Here is a 17,930-nt window from a genome sequence, read left to right as displayed (position 1 = left end):
TTTCTTTGACAACAAGAAAGTTTATATGCAAGTAATGAAAACAAATAACTAGACTCTATTCTCCCAAATTAGCATACTTGAGATACCAAAATATTCCATTACTCCTCAAGGACTGTTAAAAACTGAATTGCCCTACTTGCTTCTTCAGTCTTAACCAACATGGATCTTATAAGGTTCGTACAAACACCAGCCACAAAATCCAACTATTTCTTTCCATCTAATGATCAGTACAGAAATATTTTGTTTTTGTTTTTTCAGAATTCTCTTGAGCAGAAGAATTGTTTTTAAGACTTTAAGATAAAATGGCTTTATATTATTGCAAGTCGAGCGTGTTCTCTGCTTTCATGTCAGAAATACCAAGGGATAATTGTAAGCATAATTAAGTATTTGAGATAGATACATTCAATAACAAATCTTTTCCATCACATAAAAACAGGAAAGGAAGATATTCTCATCAATGTCAGAAAAGCCTGAAACTCAGCAACACGGCCCAGAATCACTTTTCAAAGCAAAATGGGCAGCATATAAATTTAATAAAGAAATGCAATTTCAGAAGCACTCAATCTTCCAATATTAGCCTTGCTACACTCAGACTAGTTAATATGCATCCAATAGCTAAAATAGGCCTTGAATGGTCATCTATGATGTATACAGTGAATGAATATAACAATAACAGGCAAATTCAACATTTAAGATACCATGGTGATAGGTACTTTATACAGCTTTTGCAACAACAGAAAAAGGTAGGTCTTCTATCCTTAATCACTATGCAGAAACTTGCTACCTATCTTATCTTTAAACCTGTGTCACAAATAGATACTATTTGTGGGACTGCCTATCCCTGAGGCAAAGTTATTTGATGGGACCTAGGAGGTGTGGTTTTTCTGTGACAGCACCAGCCCTTTGAATAATTCCATCCCCCCCAAAAAAATTACCTAGGATGACCCCAAGCTTCCAGAAAGCTTTAAAAATCTGGTTTCTCCTCCAGGCAATGGGAGAGGATTACATATGAACCCATCTTCTGGGAGATGGTATGCATGTTAGATAACCCAGGCTGTGTATGGTCTAATATATTGGTTATGGATTTCGTTTCTGTTTTGTATGTTTTTTTAATTCTAATTATTATTTTTTGTTTCTTTTTTACTTAATGTGTGCCATCTGAAATTGTAATTACACATATTTGGAGGGCATAATAAATCTTCTAAATAAATATTAATTTGAAACATTAGAACAATTTTTAATGTGTGGTACAAATCAAAAACAACACAACTAATCCAAAACTCGAGACTTATTTTGCAAAATCCGGCAGCAGTTAAAGTACTCAGGATTGTATCTTCAAGATATAAACTGCCTTTTGACTTTGAAAATGGCCATATCTAATATAAACTGTAAAGCAAAATACTGCTTTATTCATCTGCATTTTTTGTGGCACAGTATGAGTGGGAATCATCCTGGCCTGTTTTTTTTTTAAAGGGAAGTAAGAAATACTGGGGAGCAAGAAAATGTGGACACGTTCCTTGGGTCCAGAAAGTACAGAAAAAGTATGAAAACTATAAATAAAGTCAGGTTTGTATTGATGCAGGCCAAATAAGAATTCCTTTCATAACATTAATTAATCGCCAGGAAATAGAAAGTAGCTCTCTCTGTGCATATTTGGATTTGTCTATGTAAATTAGAAAATGAGAGGAAAAGAGAGTTGAAGATAAGCACACAAATTTTGCCTGCTGCATTAAAAAATGTGTGTAGGCAGATATATTTGCAGTGAATAATATGAAAGAAGTTTAAGCAGCTCTTAAATCTTTAGAGGTAGAAGACAGAATTATTTTTCAAAAAAACCTTAGGCTTTTGATATCCATGGCAACGAGGAATTTATCTTCTCAGAGAAAAATACTCTTCTACCAGGATACCAGAGTGACCTTAATAGCAGCTATTACAGGATAAGACTCTGTTGTCACCTAAATGCTTATAGAGTTTTATGAAATATATCTTATTTTTCCATTAAGATATCTGTAACACATAAAGTAGTCAGCATACACAGGGCAACTATACAGTTGGATACGGACAACTGATCCTATTATCTAGAACAGTGTTTCCCAAACTTGACAATTTTAAGGCATGAGGATTTCAACTCCCAGAATTCCACAGCCAGCAACGCTGGCTGTGGAATTCTGGGAGTTGAAGTCCACATGCCTTAAAATTGTCAAGTTTGGGAAACAATGATCTAGAATGGCCACCCACATGTGCTACCAGCCTAAAGGAAATGTCTTATCACATAAAAATAACATTCATAGAGAGATTCACATTTGGGAACAATTCATGATTAAGCCAAGTAATACCATGGTTCTATACTTTATTTCTGGCAAGGGTTTCTGTTAGGGTTCCAGGATGTATAGACCCTTATGCTTTTCTGCATAAAAAGGCCACTTGTTCTCTTGTCTAGAATACAGAAACGCAACAAGCATGTATAGAAAACAGAACGGCTCACCATCAGAAGAAGGTGGTGTGGTTCCAAGTGGAGTAACGGGTGTAGTCGGAACTGGGCTTACCGGAATTGTTACTAAACCAATTTCAGGATGACTCTAGGCATTAAAACATATATCCAAATAAATTTACATTCAGTAACACCTGTACTACCTTAAGTATTCTTTAGTGCAATTTCACCCTATTCCTGATATTGCAGCTATCTTACCACACCTACAATCCTTGCTATAATCTGTCATTATTTTCATGCGTATTAAGAAATTACTGAGAAGCTTCTTAAAAGTTAAAAGTCTCTTAAAATTAATCTCCTTAGAAAAGTTGTTATGAAAGCAATATTTTCTTCCCTCTTCTTCCATTCCCTCTCTTAATATATTCCTGATTATTCAGCAAGTCAATGCATCATGTTGCTACCCTGCTGCTTAACCCAGGTGCTTCAGGAGAACACAAGGCTATACAAATATTATTACTGTTACCTGTTCTGCCTGCCTGCTTCTACTAGTTCTTTCTCCATTTCATCTCAGCCAGAAGCTCCCCATCTAATTGCTGATTTAACTATAGGGTTCCATTTGCAATGCTGTCATCCATAAAAACAGGCAAGACTTTAGATCAGCATAGCATTCTATTTTATGCTCAACTGTGAAATAATGAAGCCTGTTTTACACAGTACCTTTCATATCAACATATTTCCAAATGTTCTCTCAGCAGCAAGCAGATTTGAAGTGAATTTTGGAATTACCAATCTGTTTTTAATTGTACAACATTTCATGCAAGTTCACACAGGAGCCTGCTATGACAGAAATCTTGAAAGCTGGGTTTATTAATAGATTCTTCACTATCTTATAAGGATTGACTAACATTTTCTCAATTTTTGAAATTAACCTCTGAGGCCAATTTTGAAATAAAGTGTCCAATGAAAATACCGCACACAAATGACTCCATTTCCATAATGTAATGACTTGGGTTCTCGTATAGTCAGGTTTTATAACTCTTCTTCCAGCTAAGTATAACAGCACCGCCTAGCAGCAAGATGCTGGTATGGCAATTCTAAAATTTAAGCTTGTACTACTGCAGTAATTCCTATACTGTTCAATTGAAAAAACTTTAACCCACATGTATCTCCTCAGCATTGCTCTAAAACATACAGATCATACAAAATAAACTGAACAAAGCAACATACATAAATTATTATCTTCATCATAGCTACGGTCTCAACATAAAAAAAACATGAATGTAAACTACTCACATCTTTATGCTAGATTTATTATTTATGATACAGAGTTTCTTTTTAAAATGACAAGTACACCATGAAATATTTATTTGGAGCAACTTAAATACACTAGCAGCATGATTGAATTTTGATTTTATTCAGACTCATTTAAACCAGATTTGAACCAGTATTCACCACATATAAACATCAGTTAAAAGCACCCAAGAACAAAACCCAGAATGGCAGAGATAGAATTAAAAAAAAACTATTTTTGCAAGCTTCTACAAACTCTGCCTACATAAAAGGAAAATAGTGGACATTGATCCCTGCTAGAATTTTCAAAAAACTTTATGTGAAGGGAAAGATATTGTATAGTTTTGGATTCTAATCAGCTGAGAGATGTCTAGATGATCACAACTATGTATGATATTCTTGGCCCAATTTAGGGAGAATTTTATATGCTCTAGGTCTACTTATCTTCCCTTACCTTCACAAACAATCTGACCTGAAGAATTCAGAAGGGGGTGAAGCACCACTCTGTTCAACACTGGCTTGTTCTATAATATATTATAGCATACATGCTGGCCAAATGAATAAATAAATTCAAACCAAATTTCTATTTTGATTCAGTAATTGATCATGATATTTATTTGTTGAATTTAAATCCCATCTTTTGTACTGGAATTCAAAGCAATACAGTATGCTGAATGTGCCTTTTTCCTATTTATACCCACAACAGAACCCCATGAGACAGTTTCAGCTGAGACAAAGTGACTGGCCAAAGTCACTTCCTGACTTTCCATAGCTGAAGTGGGACTAGAACCTAAGTCCCACAGGGCCCCTCCAACAGTGCACTCTTTAGACTGCAATGATTGACCCACCCCATTTTGACCACTGGTTGACAGACTGTATAGGTACTTGATCAGTCTCCTGTCTTTTTTTTGGGGGGGGGGGAGAACAAACAGGAATGTATTAATATTCAATTAAAGGAACTTATGTTCCATCTTTCAAATCCAAGCATTAGCAAGTTACTGAGATCAAACAGAGCACTTAACAAAAGATGAGTTTAAATCTCTGTTAGAGCAAAGGTCTAAGCTATTTTTCAGTTTGGATTCTACAGATTCCCCAGACGTACAAAAGTGAATTGTACTACACCTGTGCCAATACAGTGATAAAGTTTCGATTCAAGTGAACAGCTTCATAAAGAGCCAAAAGGATAGCTTCGTTAGTTCTACAAAAAAGAGCAGAAGAGAAACACAGTTTCACAGTAATGAAATTTCTTGGAACACTTTGCCAGGTTACACTAATAGGAAGAGGTAATTTTGGACACTCAGACTAACAAAACAAAAGAACCCACAAATCAGAAACATGGATCATTTCAGAGTGTTTTCTCATATTTATTATAATGTTAATAGGTCATTTGTCATACAGCATAATAAACTGGTATTGTGTAAAAAATGTCTTTACACGGTGAATCAAAACATTTAAGAGATACAATAAAATAAAACTAGATAGCATTATGTACCTACCTAGATCAATTAAAATAACCCTGTACTTAAATAGGAATATGTTATGAAGTATGTTAATTTGTGATAAGAAAAAAGCAAATAATGCATTTTATATACAGTGGTCAGAACTATCGATGGAAATGACTGCAGAAAACTGTAACAATATGGAGGAAATCAGTGTGAAAATTCTGTCTTTCATGCTTACCAACAGTTCAAACATTTTTGGCTTTATAAACCAATCAACACTTTGAACTGAAATCAGAAACACACCAACAACTAGTGCATTTATACAGAATTAGTGAGATGTTCCATTCACTCTGTTTCCCCTATCATCTCAACTTACTATACAGATAGTCCTTGACTTATGACCACAATTGAGCCCAAAATTCATTACTAATTAAGGCAGTTGTTAAGTGAATTTTGTCCCATTTTGTGTCACAGTTGTTAAGTAAATCACTGCAATTGCTAAATTAGTAATTGTAGGAAGATCGCAAAAGGTGACCACGGGACACTGCAACTGTCATAAATATGAATCAGTTGTCAAGTGCCCGAATTTTGATCCCATGACCATGGGAATGCTGCAACAATTGAAAATGTTCAAAATGGTCATTAAGTCACTTTTTTCAGTGCTGTTGTAACTTTGAACAGTCCCTAAATAAATGACTGTATTTTGAGAACTACCGATATATCAAATTACTGGAAAATCTTCAGAGCCAGCAACCAAATAGAATGCATTACCACAGTCTAACCTCAATATTCCAGAAATGTTGATACAGGTAGTCCTCTACTTCCAACCATTGATTTAGTGACTGTTTGAAGTTAAAAATGCACTGAAAAAAGTGACTTCGGACACTTACAACCTTTGCACATCTCCCTTGTCATATGATCAAACTTTGGAGACTTGGCAACTGGCATGTATTCATGATGGTTCCAGTGTCCTGAGATCATGTGATCAATTTTTGTGATCTTCTGAAAAACAAAATCAATGGGGAAGCCAGATTCAATTAGCAACCATGTTACTAACTTAACAACTGCAGTGGTTCACTTAACAATTGTGGCAAGAAAGAACACAAAATGGGGCGAAACTCACTTAACAACTGTCTTGCTTAGCAATGGAAATTTTGAGCTCAGTTGTAGTCATAAGTCGAGGATTACCTGTATTTAGACGTGAAAATGAAATTGAAAGATTTTTCGTCCAAGAGGCAGATCAGGCCTTAACAGATCAGATTCAAATTCCAATGTACTTAGTTATATTTGGGGTGCTGGATTAGGGTAGCTGCCTCTTTTTTCATACACATTCAGCAACAACTGTACAGCACATTGATACATCTCTCCAAGCTGGAAATGTTGATGAAGAAGATGTTATCCATTCAGTCATGTCCAACTCTTGGTGATTCTAAGGGCCAGGTTTCTTCACATCTTTGTATCTTGCACTACTTCTTTGAGTTGTTCTATGCTCTGGCTGGTGGTGTCCAATCACCATGTTCTTGGGTGACCAGTTTTCCTTTTACCGCTAATTCTTCCAAAACAGAATTGCTTTCTCCAGTGAATTAACATGGCCAAAATAGGTGAAATACGGTTTTGTGATTAAGCTAAAAATAAGTGCATGTAATGAATTTAGGTAGCCTAAGGGAAAAAAGGATTCTGTTGTTGACTTACCAAAATTCATACATTTCTTCATAACAGGAATGGAAAAGACATCCAATTTTAACATAGTGAACTCAAAAGAACACTAACATTTATGTGTGCCTGTGACTAAAACAGAATGAGGAATAGATCTGATTCAAGAATTGACTCATTCCTCATATCCTTGGTGGTAAGGATAAGCTGGGAAGAGTGGTAAGCCTGCATCATCCAAACAATTTATATATACTCCGACTGCATAAGCTGGTAAGTATCTGATTAAAACACAGGATGGTGCTCTTACTGACTTTTCTAAACCATAACATCTGACATTTCAAATTCATTGGTTTTTATCTATAAAATTTAAGACTACCGCAACAAGATGTTCTAGGCTTTACAAGACTTTTAACATTTAATTATTTTAAATAGCTCCACCAGTCTACATTGCCAAGATGCAAGGGACAGTCAAGCAAGCCTTATTTGTCATTGCCACAGAATTATGTTGGTAAATCAGGTATTATCTGGCTTTTATCATCCTCACTGTGAGCTTTCATTAACCCTCATTTTTCATGATCTTCAGCTCAAAATATCAAGAAAATTATTTATTTCTATACAGGTAGTCCTCAGCTTATGACCACACTTGAGCCCAAAATTTATGTTGCTAAGTGAGAAACTGGTTGAGTTGTGACCCATTTTACGACTTTTCTTACCACATTTGTTAAGTGAATCATTGCAGTTGCTTTTTAGAAGGTCGCAAAAGGGGATCACATGACCCCAGGACACTGCAACTGTCATAAATGTGAGTTAGTTGTCAAGCATCCAAATGTAAATACGCATGATCATGAGGATGCTGCAACAGTCACAAGTGTGAAAAATGGTCATAAGTTACCTTTTTCCGTGCCGTTGTAACTTCAAACAGTCACTATTGTAAGTCTAGGACTACTTGTAGTATCCTGGACTTAGCTTCTGAGTTTTTTTAGATACGGAATATTATGGGCTGAATGGTGCTCCTGCTCCAAAATAATGCCACCTTAGTCTCATATGTATTGCAATTCGCTTAAACAAATTTAAAATGCAAATGCAGCATCTGATAGTTTGCCTATATTCCAGAACAGGGTGCCAAACTGGCGGCCCGCGGGCCCAATGTGTCATGCATAGACCACTCCCACCCGTTCCACAAAGGCAAAAAAGTCACGATACATCATGATACGTCACGTGATGTGATTGAGTTTGACACCCGTATTCTAAAAGGTACTTACACTATTATCTCCAGTACTGATTGCTAAGCTAGAAGATTTGGTGCCAGTTCTACTAAGCAATAGGTTATATTTTAGACTTCTAAATCAAAGAATTAAATTGGTTATCTGATGGATGTACTTACTGGACTGAGATTTTTTCATCAGCATCAGCAATGAACATATTGCCCACCTATGGAAAAAAGAAGTATTGCATAGCTTTAGGATATACTGAAGTCTTCCACTAACTTATCTGGTCCACAGGGCTAAAAGTAATAGAGAAGCCTTGTATTTTATATATAATTTAAGCCCATTATAACATCTACAGAAACATTCTACATTCTACATCTCCTGCAAATCTCTTAGACCAGGCTCCTTTGCATAACAAACACTGACTGACAACACAGAGTCATTGATTTCTTACCATGTTAGTCAAGGCTGAGAAAAATCCACTCTGATGTTCTTCTTCTTTGTCTCTGAACTGTCTGCACAAGAATAGCAGTGGGAGATAAAACAATAGAAGTTGCCAAGAGCTTCATTACAGAGCAAGAAAAATCTGTTCTTTTAATTAAGACATAAACATTTTTTTTTAAAATACAGGTCCTCCAAATGATGTCTGGATGTATTTTAAAGGAAAGAAATGACATCAGATGCCAATGGGAAATACAAAAACTTACCTTTCTAACAAACGTGATAATGAAAGATATCTAAGAAGATGATATATAAAAGCCTTTTGAATGAAATGTTCCATCCATTCAATGCTGCCTATTATACAAAATATTCTTTGTTTATTTCTATATTGATTTGTCTTCTTTTTCTCATGCAGAAACATAACCTTCTTCTATTTCTCAGCAGCACTGGTCCACAAGATGCTTCAACAGACAAATTTCAAGGATACAGTTGGGAACTTTCCATGTAACCTAGCTGCCTTATAACCCCTTGTCAGGTGTTTTAAAAAGTCTAAGCTAGCTTTCTTTACTCTTCTTTCTTGGGCACTCTTTTTCTCTCTCTACTGAGACACCAAACCAAATGGAGTTGCAATTTGCAAAAAGTGCATTTAAATTTCTGGGCAGCTCTCTTACACCACTGAATTATTGCTAACATAGTGATGAAAAGGCAGAGGATGTCACTGTACATTAACCTAAAGAAAGTCCTGTCATTTTCAAAAATGTAAGACTGGAAACCAACTAGTGTTTACAACATGGTCTTTCCTGCTGGAATACTTTCCTTCAAGCAATTCACACTATATCAGGTTATCTGAACATTAAATGAAGGGGACCAAGATTTAGTTGATCTATAGCAGCGGTTCTCAACTTGTGGGTCGGGACCCCATTTGGGGTCGAACGACCATTTCACGGGGGTCGCCAAACAACGCAGTCCGCCATTTTTTTCCCCTTTTCCTTAGCTGTGCTACTCCCTTTTATTCTATTGGCTTTTGAAAGCCAATAGAATAGACTCTCTTGAATAGAGTCTAATTCTATTGGCTTTCAAAAGCCAATAGGAATTGTCCAGGCTGTCTCTGCCCTGCTGAGCCTGCCAAAAGTCCCATTCTGCAAACGGTGCTGCACCAGTTGAGTAGTCCTCGACTTACGACCGGTTGAGTAGTCCTCGACTTACGACCGGTTGGGGGGGGGGGGCACAGCATTAAAAAGGTTGAGAACCACTGATCTATAGTATCAGTTTCTAATTTAAACTGCTTTCACCAAAATGGATTTTTTTTTACATATACTGGGAATCAAAACCTGCTAATAAATCTGTTCTGTGAAGCCTAGCCTACAGTATGTGTAAAAAGAAGGCCATAAATAAGAACGTCAAAAATCCATTTATTTCACAACTTTGCTCATACATATTGCCAGTAAGAATATGAATACATTTTCTCAGGAAGATATTCATTTAATCCACAAACATTTCTTAATGTTACTTACCGATTATATTCTGATAACGCCTGGGCAACTACAAGACCCATTCCCTGCAAGAAGAGAAAAAGAGAAAGATCCATATAAATTAAAGGAAGAGGTGCAACTCTCTGCTCCCAAAATTTTTTAGATCATGCACAGTAATACTTTAAACACTTGTTAGTGAACTAAAGGCTTTGTTTTATGCAGGATATAAAATGCCAGAAAAATGAGATAAACATTTTTAAATATTAGCAATTTTCCTACATGAGCCAAAATAATTTAACCACAGGCTTGCATCTTTTTTAAAAAAAATCATGGTCAAAACCCAGAAAGAGTTAGGGATAATAGAAATAAGCACAATATAATATGTAGCATGCATATGTACTGCAATATTATTCAGCTGTGATATGGAAGCTAAACCACCTTTGCGCACTCTTTTTAATTCACTTTTCATTTCTCATTTTATTCCTAACATTCTATCACACAAAATTTACAACATCATACTCACATTCAGTGTAGCTTCATCATCTATAATAGATAGTTTTACTATATAAGGATTCACAGACTGCAAGAAGGAAAAGAAAGTCATGGGCTAATTTAATTATCAGCAAAGTCAACACAACCTCATTCAAACTTTGCTCATTTTTTAATCATAGTAAATTCATACAATTTCTATTAGAACAGTAGTATTTTTAGTTTTCTGCATATAACTCAAGAGTTCACCCTTGGCATGAAAGTATTTTCTGAAAGAAGAATTATTTCTATCACATGCATGTTTTGTAGTCACTGGATGTTAAGACAACAGGCTGAGGTCAGAGACAGAAAAGATGCTTGGCATGCAAAAGGTTTCAATCTTGATCCCTGCCAGAATTCTCTTAAATAATAAAGCCAATAAACACCAGCACACTAAATTGACTGTTAGTTTTTTTAATATAGGCTTCTGAGACAAAAAATAATAACAAGGAACGTCCATCAACTTTGATGTTGCCACTTTATGGTCAATAAAGTCAAATAGTTATAAAGAAGATCCTTGGTGGTAACAGCAAAGCTCTCAGTCTGACAAGAAACTGAAATTCTATACTAGTTTGGGCAATTTCTATAAATCAGAATAATTTTGTAGCAAAAACTACAAGGACCAGCTGGATCCATAATGAACACTAGAACAGCTGTTTCATTAAATATGGAATATGTCTAAAAACTTTATAGAAAATAAAGCACTAACATTATAAAAGATAAATTATATTCAATGAAATTACTTTTTTTAACCTAATGGAACAACTTAACCACCTTCAAGATTCTGGAGAAAACAAGTATGATTAGCAACAGTAGCAACAAAATTAAAAGGATCAAAGAAAGCAAATAAAACTACATACACAAAAAACACAGACAGACATATTTACATATATGAGCAGCAAGAGAAGTTTTTATTGTTGCGGACAGGATGCACATAACACCAACAGAATTCTTTTAATTCATTTTAAGAAGGTTTCCCATGCCTGATTAGAAGAAAGAAATATCTATTTTTTAAAAAAATATCTTTATCTAGCATTATATATACTATAAGAAAATTCTTTCAGCTTCAAAGCAAAGCAATAATAAATACTTAGGAAAAAGTAAACCTTTCAAAAGATTTTTTTCTATCAGATAAGAGTAATTAAAGATGCCAAATTTGCCAGTAGTACAATAATATTTTTATGCTTATTTCCCATTTATGTATTTTGTGCTGACTAGAGATAGCATTATTATCCCAAAGGAACTATATAAATGAAAAAAGTTTGATAGACTTTGCTTCTCCAGTCAGAAAATTATAGATTTCAGCAACTTTTAGAAAACAATAAACTCATGCCCTAGAAATTCATCAAAAGCTAAAAATTATCAAAACATTATGTGTACCTGCAAACTAGAGAGAAGGGGGAAAAAAGAATAGTTTAAGAATAGCAGAATCTCAAATAAACCTTTCCTTGTTTCCAAATTAATATTTGTTTCTACAGGAAAAAGAAACTTCTATCTACTTAATAAAATAATTATTTTATAAGAAAGTTTCATATGTTCATATTTAATCCCATGCTGCTCACTTTCAAAATTCAAGATGGTTTGCTAAAAATGTATACAATAACCTCATATGAACAAACAACAGCCAAACCAAGTCACATAAATCAAAATCAATGAAAGTCATCTTAGCATCCCGTCATCAAATGCCAGCTGAAAAAGGAGTCCTTGCTGCTAATAGGTTGGGGGCTTTAACTTGTTGTTGCTTTTGGAGTATGTTGTTCCACAGAGTGGTGGGCTTCCCTCAGGACCCTATCTTTCTAATTTCCCCATCTGCTCTCAGTCAAACACATATTTCAGAGAAAGATTACTTTGTACAGAGACTCAGCAATGTAGAATTTTCTAGATTAAAACCATCACTTTGTGCTGGGCTTGGAAACAAATATGGAAATCAGAGCATTAGAGTTATACTGCCACACCCATTTGTTTCATTGGCATACTGGCCATTGCATTTTGAACCAACTACAGTTTGAGTGTTATTTTCAGAGGCTTCCCCACGCAATGTATGTTGTGACAGCATAAAATATTTTTGAAACATATAGAAAATATAGTAGAAGCATAGCTGTTATTTTTAACATGATACGACGTTAATCACTTTGTTATTAAACACCAGGATATAGATCCTCATTTCTCCTTGGGAGTATATTTTATTACCATCAATTGAATGAAGCAATCTACACCTTGTTTGCCAACTTTTAATCTACAGAAAGGAGCAGATTCATTTCCCATTGTAATTTGTATGATTGTTCATATTTGTGAAACATAACACAATAATGGGAATGATCCTTCCCTCCGGTTATGTTTTTTCTGAACAATGTTGTGACTGTAGTTCTGAAACACACCCAAAGCGAGCAAATAGGCATTCCAGCAAGGAAAGAGACCACTCTGCAGTAGCAACATATTTCCAAGAAACAAGGAAATGTAATGATGCCCAGTCCAGTGTCAGCTCCAACCTGGAAAAAAGAGCTTGGACTATTTTTCACACTAAGCGTCAAAGAAATTTAGTATGCCTCTAATAGGCAAAACTATTGCTGGAACAAGATGTAGAAATAGTCCTCACATGAACATTTACCACCAAGGAACAGTGTGCTACTAAGATCAAGAGGCTTTTCCATTGAGGGAAAGATGGAATATTTGTCCTGTTTTTTTATTTTACAGCTTCACCAGATTAATACCTCACATTCTGTGTCAAGCACTCACCTCATACTTTCTATAGTTCACTAATAATGCAAGCAGGACCACGGCCTCATAACCGTGTTCCCTGCGACTGGGAAGATTAGAAAGGATCTAAAAATAACAGAAGACAAAGCTTCGATTAATCAAAACAATGTATTTCAAGGAGTCATAGATGGGAGATTTCAAAAATATGTAGCGTGATGAGCTGAAAATTTCCTGCATCCAAAATGAATTTTGTAAACTTAGCATAGAGTGAAATTATCTTCTTTCATGTAGAAATCACAAACTGAAATGAAATTCTTGCATGAAAAATAATGAGCATTTTTGAGGAAATAAAAAAAAATGGGTGTAGTCCTAGATGTCCCATCCAATTCTAGAAAATTAGATTCAATATCCTATGTGATTCCTCTTGCATAAAGTTACTAAATTATCTGGATGAAGAACTCTTAAAACCTACCAACATGAAAATTGCTTTTATCACATTGCTTTCAATTATCCCACATTTGCATTTAAGCAACATGAAGGTAAAATCTATCTATGATTACAGCAAGTGTGTTGGCAACCATTTCAGTTCTAAGGTTTACGTCTGCTGCCAGATTAGGGTCAATGGAAACACAGCCACATAGTCACATGTATTATAGGGGTACTGCAAAAGAGAAGCTTTGTCCTTCTCACTCCTAAGAATCCTATTCTAGTTTCCTACTATGCCTATCCAGATGAAGGCAGAACAAAGCAGCCAAAAATGCATGTAGTCCCTGGGTTACTCACAATGTATACAAATGCTTCATCAAAGATTAGCATCCAGAGATAGAGGGGAATAAGGAGATTTACCTGTAAGATAGCTTCAAAAATGCTATTAATCATCACATATTCCAGAATTGTGTTCTGACTGATATTATCTGTCACCTGAATAGAATCAAAGAAATCGGAATTTTTAGAGTTTTCCAGTTCCAAAATAACTCACACATGCTCTTATCACTTGCTAGCAATGAATCTGCGTTTGTTATAATCCAACAGTTTGAAAAAAAAAAAAAAGTCTCTCAATTTTATCTTTTATTGAACTCTCCTGAAAAGAGTTCTTTAAATTATGTGTTTCATACATATATATTGTTATCCCAAAATTATGGATTTGGGTACATTAAGCACCATATAGATAAACATGTTGTTAATGGAAGACTTACTTTGCTTTCATGGTACAATTTTCCTTAATGATTTGTTTCAGGCTTTAGTCTTATGCATGTTTTCTAAACAGCAAACTCTAAAACATTTTTTGGGTAATAGTAAGATCAATACTTAATATTGGAAATAAAACCAGCAGAGTTTTTAACCTCTGTTTAACTATTGAACAATGAGTAAAGGAAATGCTAAAGGTTATTAAATTGAGCTGAAACCACATTAATGCTGTCCAATACCGAAGCTGAAGTTTCAAATTTCCATTAGTTTTAGTCGCTTTAGTTATCACCCACTTCTTTTTCTTTATGATTTCCACTTTCTTTTTTTCTGTTTGGTTTGGATGACCAAAATTGGGTGTTTAGTTCAAATTGTATGCATTCATTTAAAAACATTAAAACAGGGCCTATATATGGAAGCATCTTCATAACTGAAGCAAAAAAAGGGACCTTCTCATTAATATATCTAATTCCACAGTTAGATTAAAAAAAACACCTTGATATAGAAGGCTGTAATATATCAGAGTCACCAAGAGGATGCAAGTTAAATATATTATTTAATTTATTTCTAAAATAGGTTACACTGGTTACAACAATGGTTGTATGGTATCTCAATGGTTTATAATAGTTTAAAGCAGGCACGTCAAACTGCCGGCCCATGATGCATCATGCCAAAACCGTGCCCACCCCATTGCCGGCAATGGGGGGAAAGTCACGATACATCGCGTGACGTCACGATACGCCGAGCAACGTCACATGATGTCGCGAGTTTGACATGCCTTGTTTAAAGGTACATTTTCCATATTTTCATAATAAATACTTTTCTATAGTTAATCCATCATTATATATTACTTACAGTCACCAAACAAAGCAAAAGCTTCAGGCACAAACTTTTGAGACTTTCAGAGCCTTCTGCACAAAGTAAAGCATCCAAACTCTCCATCAGATTCTGGAAAAGAGAAAAGTTATTATAAATTGTTGCAATCTCAAGTTGCTTTTAATCTTCACTACTGCTGTAAATATCTAAGTCAAGCTAATTAATGTTCTTATTTCATTATTTATTTTTGTGTTTAAAAAACTGAGCTATGTGTTAATCATGATATAACATTAAAGACACTACTTATTATCATGCTGTAATTTTCTGTTATTTCCTAGATAAATAGACCAAATACATTTTGTCAGTTTCTAGACTAGGAGCTATCAGGAAGCTAGGAAGAGAAAGGAGAAGCATGTTATTCTATCCACAGGCTACTCTGCAACTGAACACATGTCTATTTTTGAACTTTAATGGCACAACACAACTTAAGTTAGGGATGAGGAAAATCTAGCCTGCAAATCACATAAAGCCAAATTTCTTCTCCAAATGGGACTGCTTTTCTCTCTCTTGGGGCTGAGAAACTTTCATCCCTGAGGACTGGGGATAAAAAAAAAACTTCTGAGCTCTGGGTGACAGGAAAAGGAACTCTTTTCTCTTTGTGCAGGAGCATACAAGAAACACTGCCTCTCTTCCATCCCACTCCTGTTTCTTCAGTAGGAGAAATGCAGCACTGAAGAGTGGAGGAAGAACAGCGTCAGGCCACAGTGGCCTTTTCAAGATGAGTGGGGTTCTCCTTCCCCAAAATCCATGTCTCCCTGACATCCTCTGACTAATTCAGAAATCAACATAACATGTATGTTATTAGAATGAAAACAAAATCCGTTATTTCAATATAGCAAGCTCTTACCTTCATGCACAATTCAGCCTTGTCAAAGCCCATTAGCATATTGATGATGTCAAAACCAGATGTGGATTTGTTCTTCTGATGAACCCCACGGATCAGCGCACATAGGGTCTGAAGCAGAAAACACAAAGTCACATATGCAGGAATTGTGAGATAAAACCTCCTGGGCAATGAAAACTGCCATCACAGAGGCAGAAATTTAAATTTATGGTATTTTGGTTTTTAAAAGTATGATACCCCAGATCACTTAGAGTGAATTTCAATACCGTAAATCCAATAGGATGTGAGCAGAAATTTGTTTGTACTTTCTCTTTTCCACCACCAAGCAAACAAACAAACAAACAAAAACAGACCTCTAAAGGCAGATAGGAAATATCTCGCTAAGGGAAACAGTGACACCAGAAGAAGAATTTCACTGGCTTCCCCTATAGTTTCTGTCTGATATTCTATCAAAGTTTACAACATGTAAAGCTCTCCTGAATCATCTAACAATAAAAAAGGAAAATATATCATTGCCTAAGATATTAAAGTAATTAAGAAGGGATATCTGATTCAGCATATTGAACCAACAGATATTTTAGTGGTCTCAATAATGCAGACTAATTCCTTCATTAGCGCTAACATAACTGATTATGAGTTGTCAGTTTATAGGTTTTGCTTAACGAAAGCCAAGGGAAATTCATAGCACCTGCAATGCATTGACCACTCTGATTGGGTGCTCTTCTCCTAAAGCCCAAATGCAACGCTGGAACAAGCAATTAATGTTATCTTTTATCTTCATTAGCTCTTCACCATCCAGAGATTCCAGCTTTCCTTCCAGATATTCCAAATTCACCTGACAGACAAGAGGTAGAGCTTAAGCTGATGGTGGAATTACTGAGGGCAAGAAAAACTAGAAATTGATATTTGTAAGAATAAACATAAAGAAACCGTTTCAATCTTTAGTGTATTACCTTCATGAGGAAGAGCTCCTCCCAAAACCGAGGGTTGTATTTACTAGGATCTTCTGTCTGAAAGGGAATGGGATCACTATTACAGTGTCGACTATAAACTGAAGATAACAAGTTTAGTTTTACATTATATTGTTAACAGTCTGTCCATGAAAGTAAAAACATGCCAAGAGATGTTTCATTAAGGAGTATTAGTCTTCCTTCTCATTCATACTGCAAGAGGCTATAATACTACAGAACTCTGTTATGATGAAAGGAAAATAAATCCAATGCTTACTGTGAAGATCTCGTCATACATTAGCACAACCTTCTCTTTCAGGGGTTTCTTACTAGATGAAGATTTCCGAAGTAATCCACCTTTTTTCTCAGATTGCGCCATGGCTTACAACCTGTGGATTAAAAGAAATGGTAGACATCAAAGAAATTGATCCTAAGAAAATTTCCACAACACATCTTTCTAAATTTCTAGTAATTGTTTTCACAATTTCTCAGAAGCAACCCATACTGTGAGGGATCTTCGGTGCTCTCTGAGCTTGGTTGTTTTCCTGCAGACGTTCCATTACTCAAACTAGGTAACATCAGCAGTGCTAGTGTTAGCTAATGATAGTTACTGAATATAGCTAGCATCGCTAGCACTGATGATGTTACCTAGTTTAGGTAATGAAACGTCTGCAAGAAAACAGCCAAGCTCAGAAAGCCCCAAGGACCCTCATTTCAACTCTGAGCTACAAATATTCTCCTTTTATCAAAATCCATACTAAACTTACTATATAATACAGTAACGACTATCGTGACAATCAGTTTGGTGTAGTGGTTAAGGCATCAAGCTCGACACTGGGAAGTCATATGAGTTCTAGTTCCGCCTTAAACACAAAGCCACCTGGGTGACCCTGAGCCAGTCACTTTTTCTCAG

General features: G+C 35.4%; 1 protein-coding gene across 5 annotated transcripts in view; it reads right to left on the bottom strand.

The window, feature by feature from the left end:
• The window catches only part of ARMH3 (armadillo like helical domain containing 3), a 150,163-nt gene that overhangs the window by 125,148 nt on the left and 7,085 nt on the right, over positions 1-17,930 (bottom strand). For all 5 annotated transcript variants that reach the window (XR_005555157.1, XM_039331096.1, XM_039331099.1 and 2 more), the window contains exons 2-14: positions 17,295-17,406; positions 17,021-17,077; positions 16,756-16,902; positions 16,071-16,178; positions 15,203-15,295; positions 14,009-14,083; positions 13,202-13,288; positions 10,461-10,517; positions 9,980-10,023; positions 8,479-8,539; positions 8,201-8,247; positions 4,844-4,919; positions 2,486-2,579 (exon numbers count right to left, since the gene is read on the bottom strand). Coding sequence is in view for 4 of the 5 variants with exons in the window: in XM_039331096.1 (XP_039187030.1) it covers positions 2,486-2,579; positions 4,844-4,919; positions 8,201-8,247; positions 8,479-8,539; positions 9,980-10,023; positions 10,461-10,517; positions 13,202-13,288; positions 14,009-14,083; positions 15,203-15,295; positions 16,071-16,178; positions 16,756-16,902; positions 17,021-17,077; positions 17,295-17,396 (1,048 nt within the window). In the remaining variant the exon portion in view is untranslated. The remainder of the gene's footprint in view (positions 1-2,485; positions 2,580-4,843; positions 4,920-8,200; positions 8,248-8,478; positions 8,540-9,979; positions 10,024-10,460; positions 10,518-13,201; positions 13,289-14,008; positions 14,084-15,202; positions 15,296-16,070; positions 16,179-16,755; positions 16,903-17,020; positions 17,078-17,294; positions 17,407-17,930) is intronic.

The sequence above is a fragment of the Crotalus tigris genome, unplaced genomic scaffold (genome assembly GCF_016545835.1).
Source record: "Crotalus tigris isolate CLP2741 ecotype Arizona unplaced genomic scaffold, ASM1654583v1 scf7180000024434.1680833, whole genome shotgun sequence".
In the NCBI taxonomy this organism is placed as follows: domain Eukaryota; kingdom Metazoa; phylum Chordata; class Lepidosauria; order Squamata; family Viperidae; genus Crotalus; species Crotalus tigris.
The sequence above is the reverse complement of the archived record's forward strand: the minus strand, read 5'-3'. Positions and strand labels throughout refer to the sequence as shown.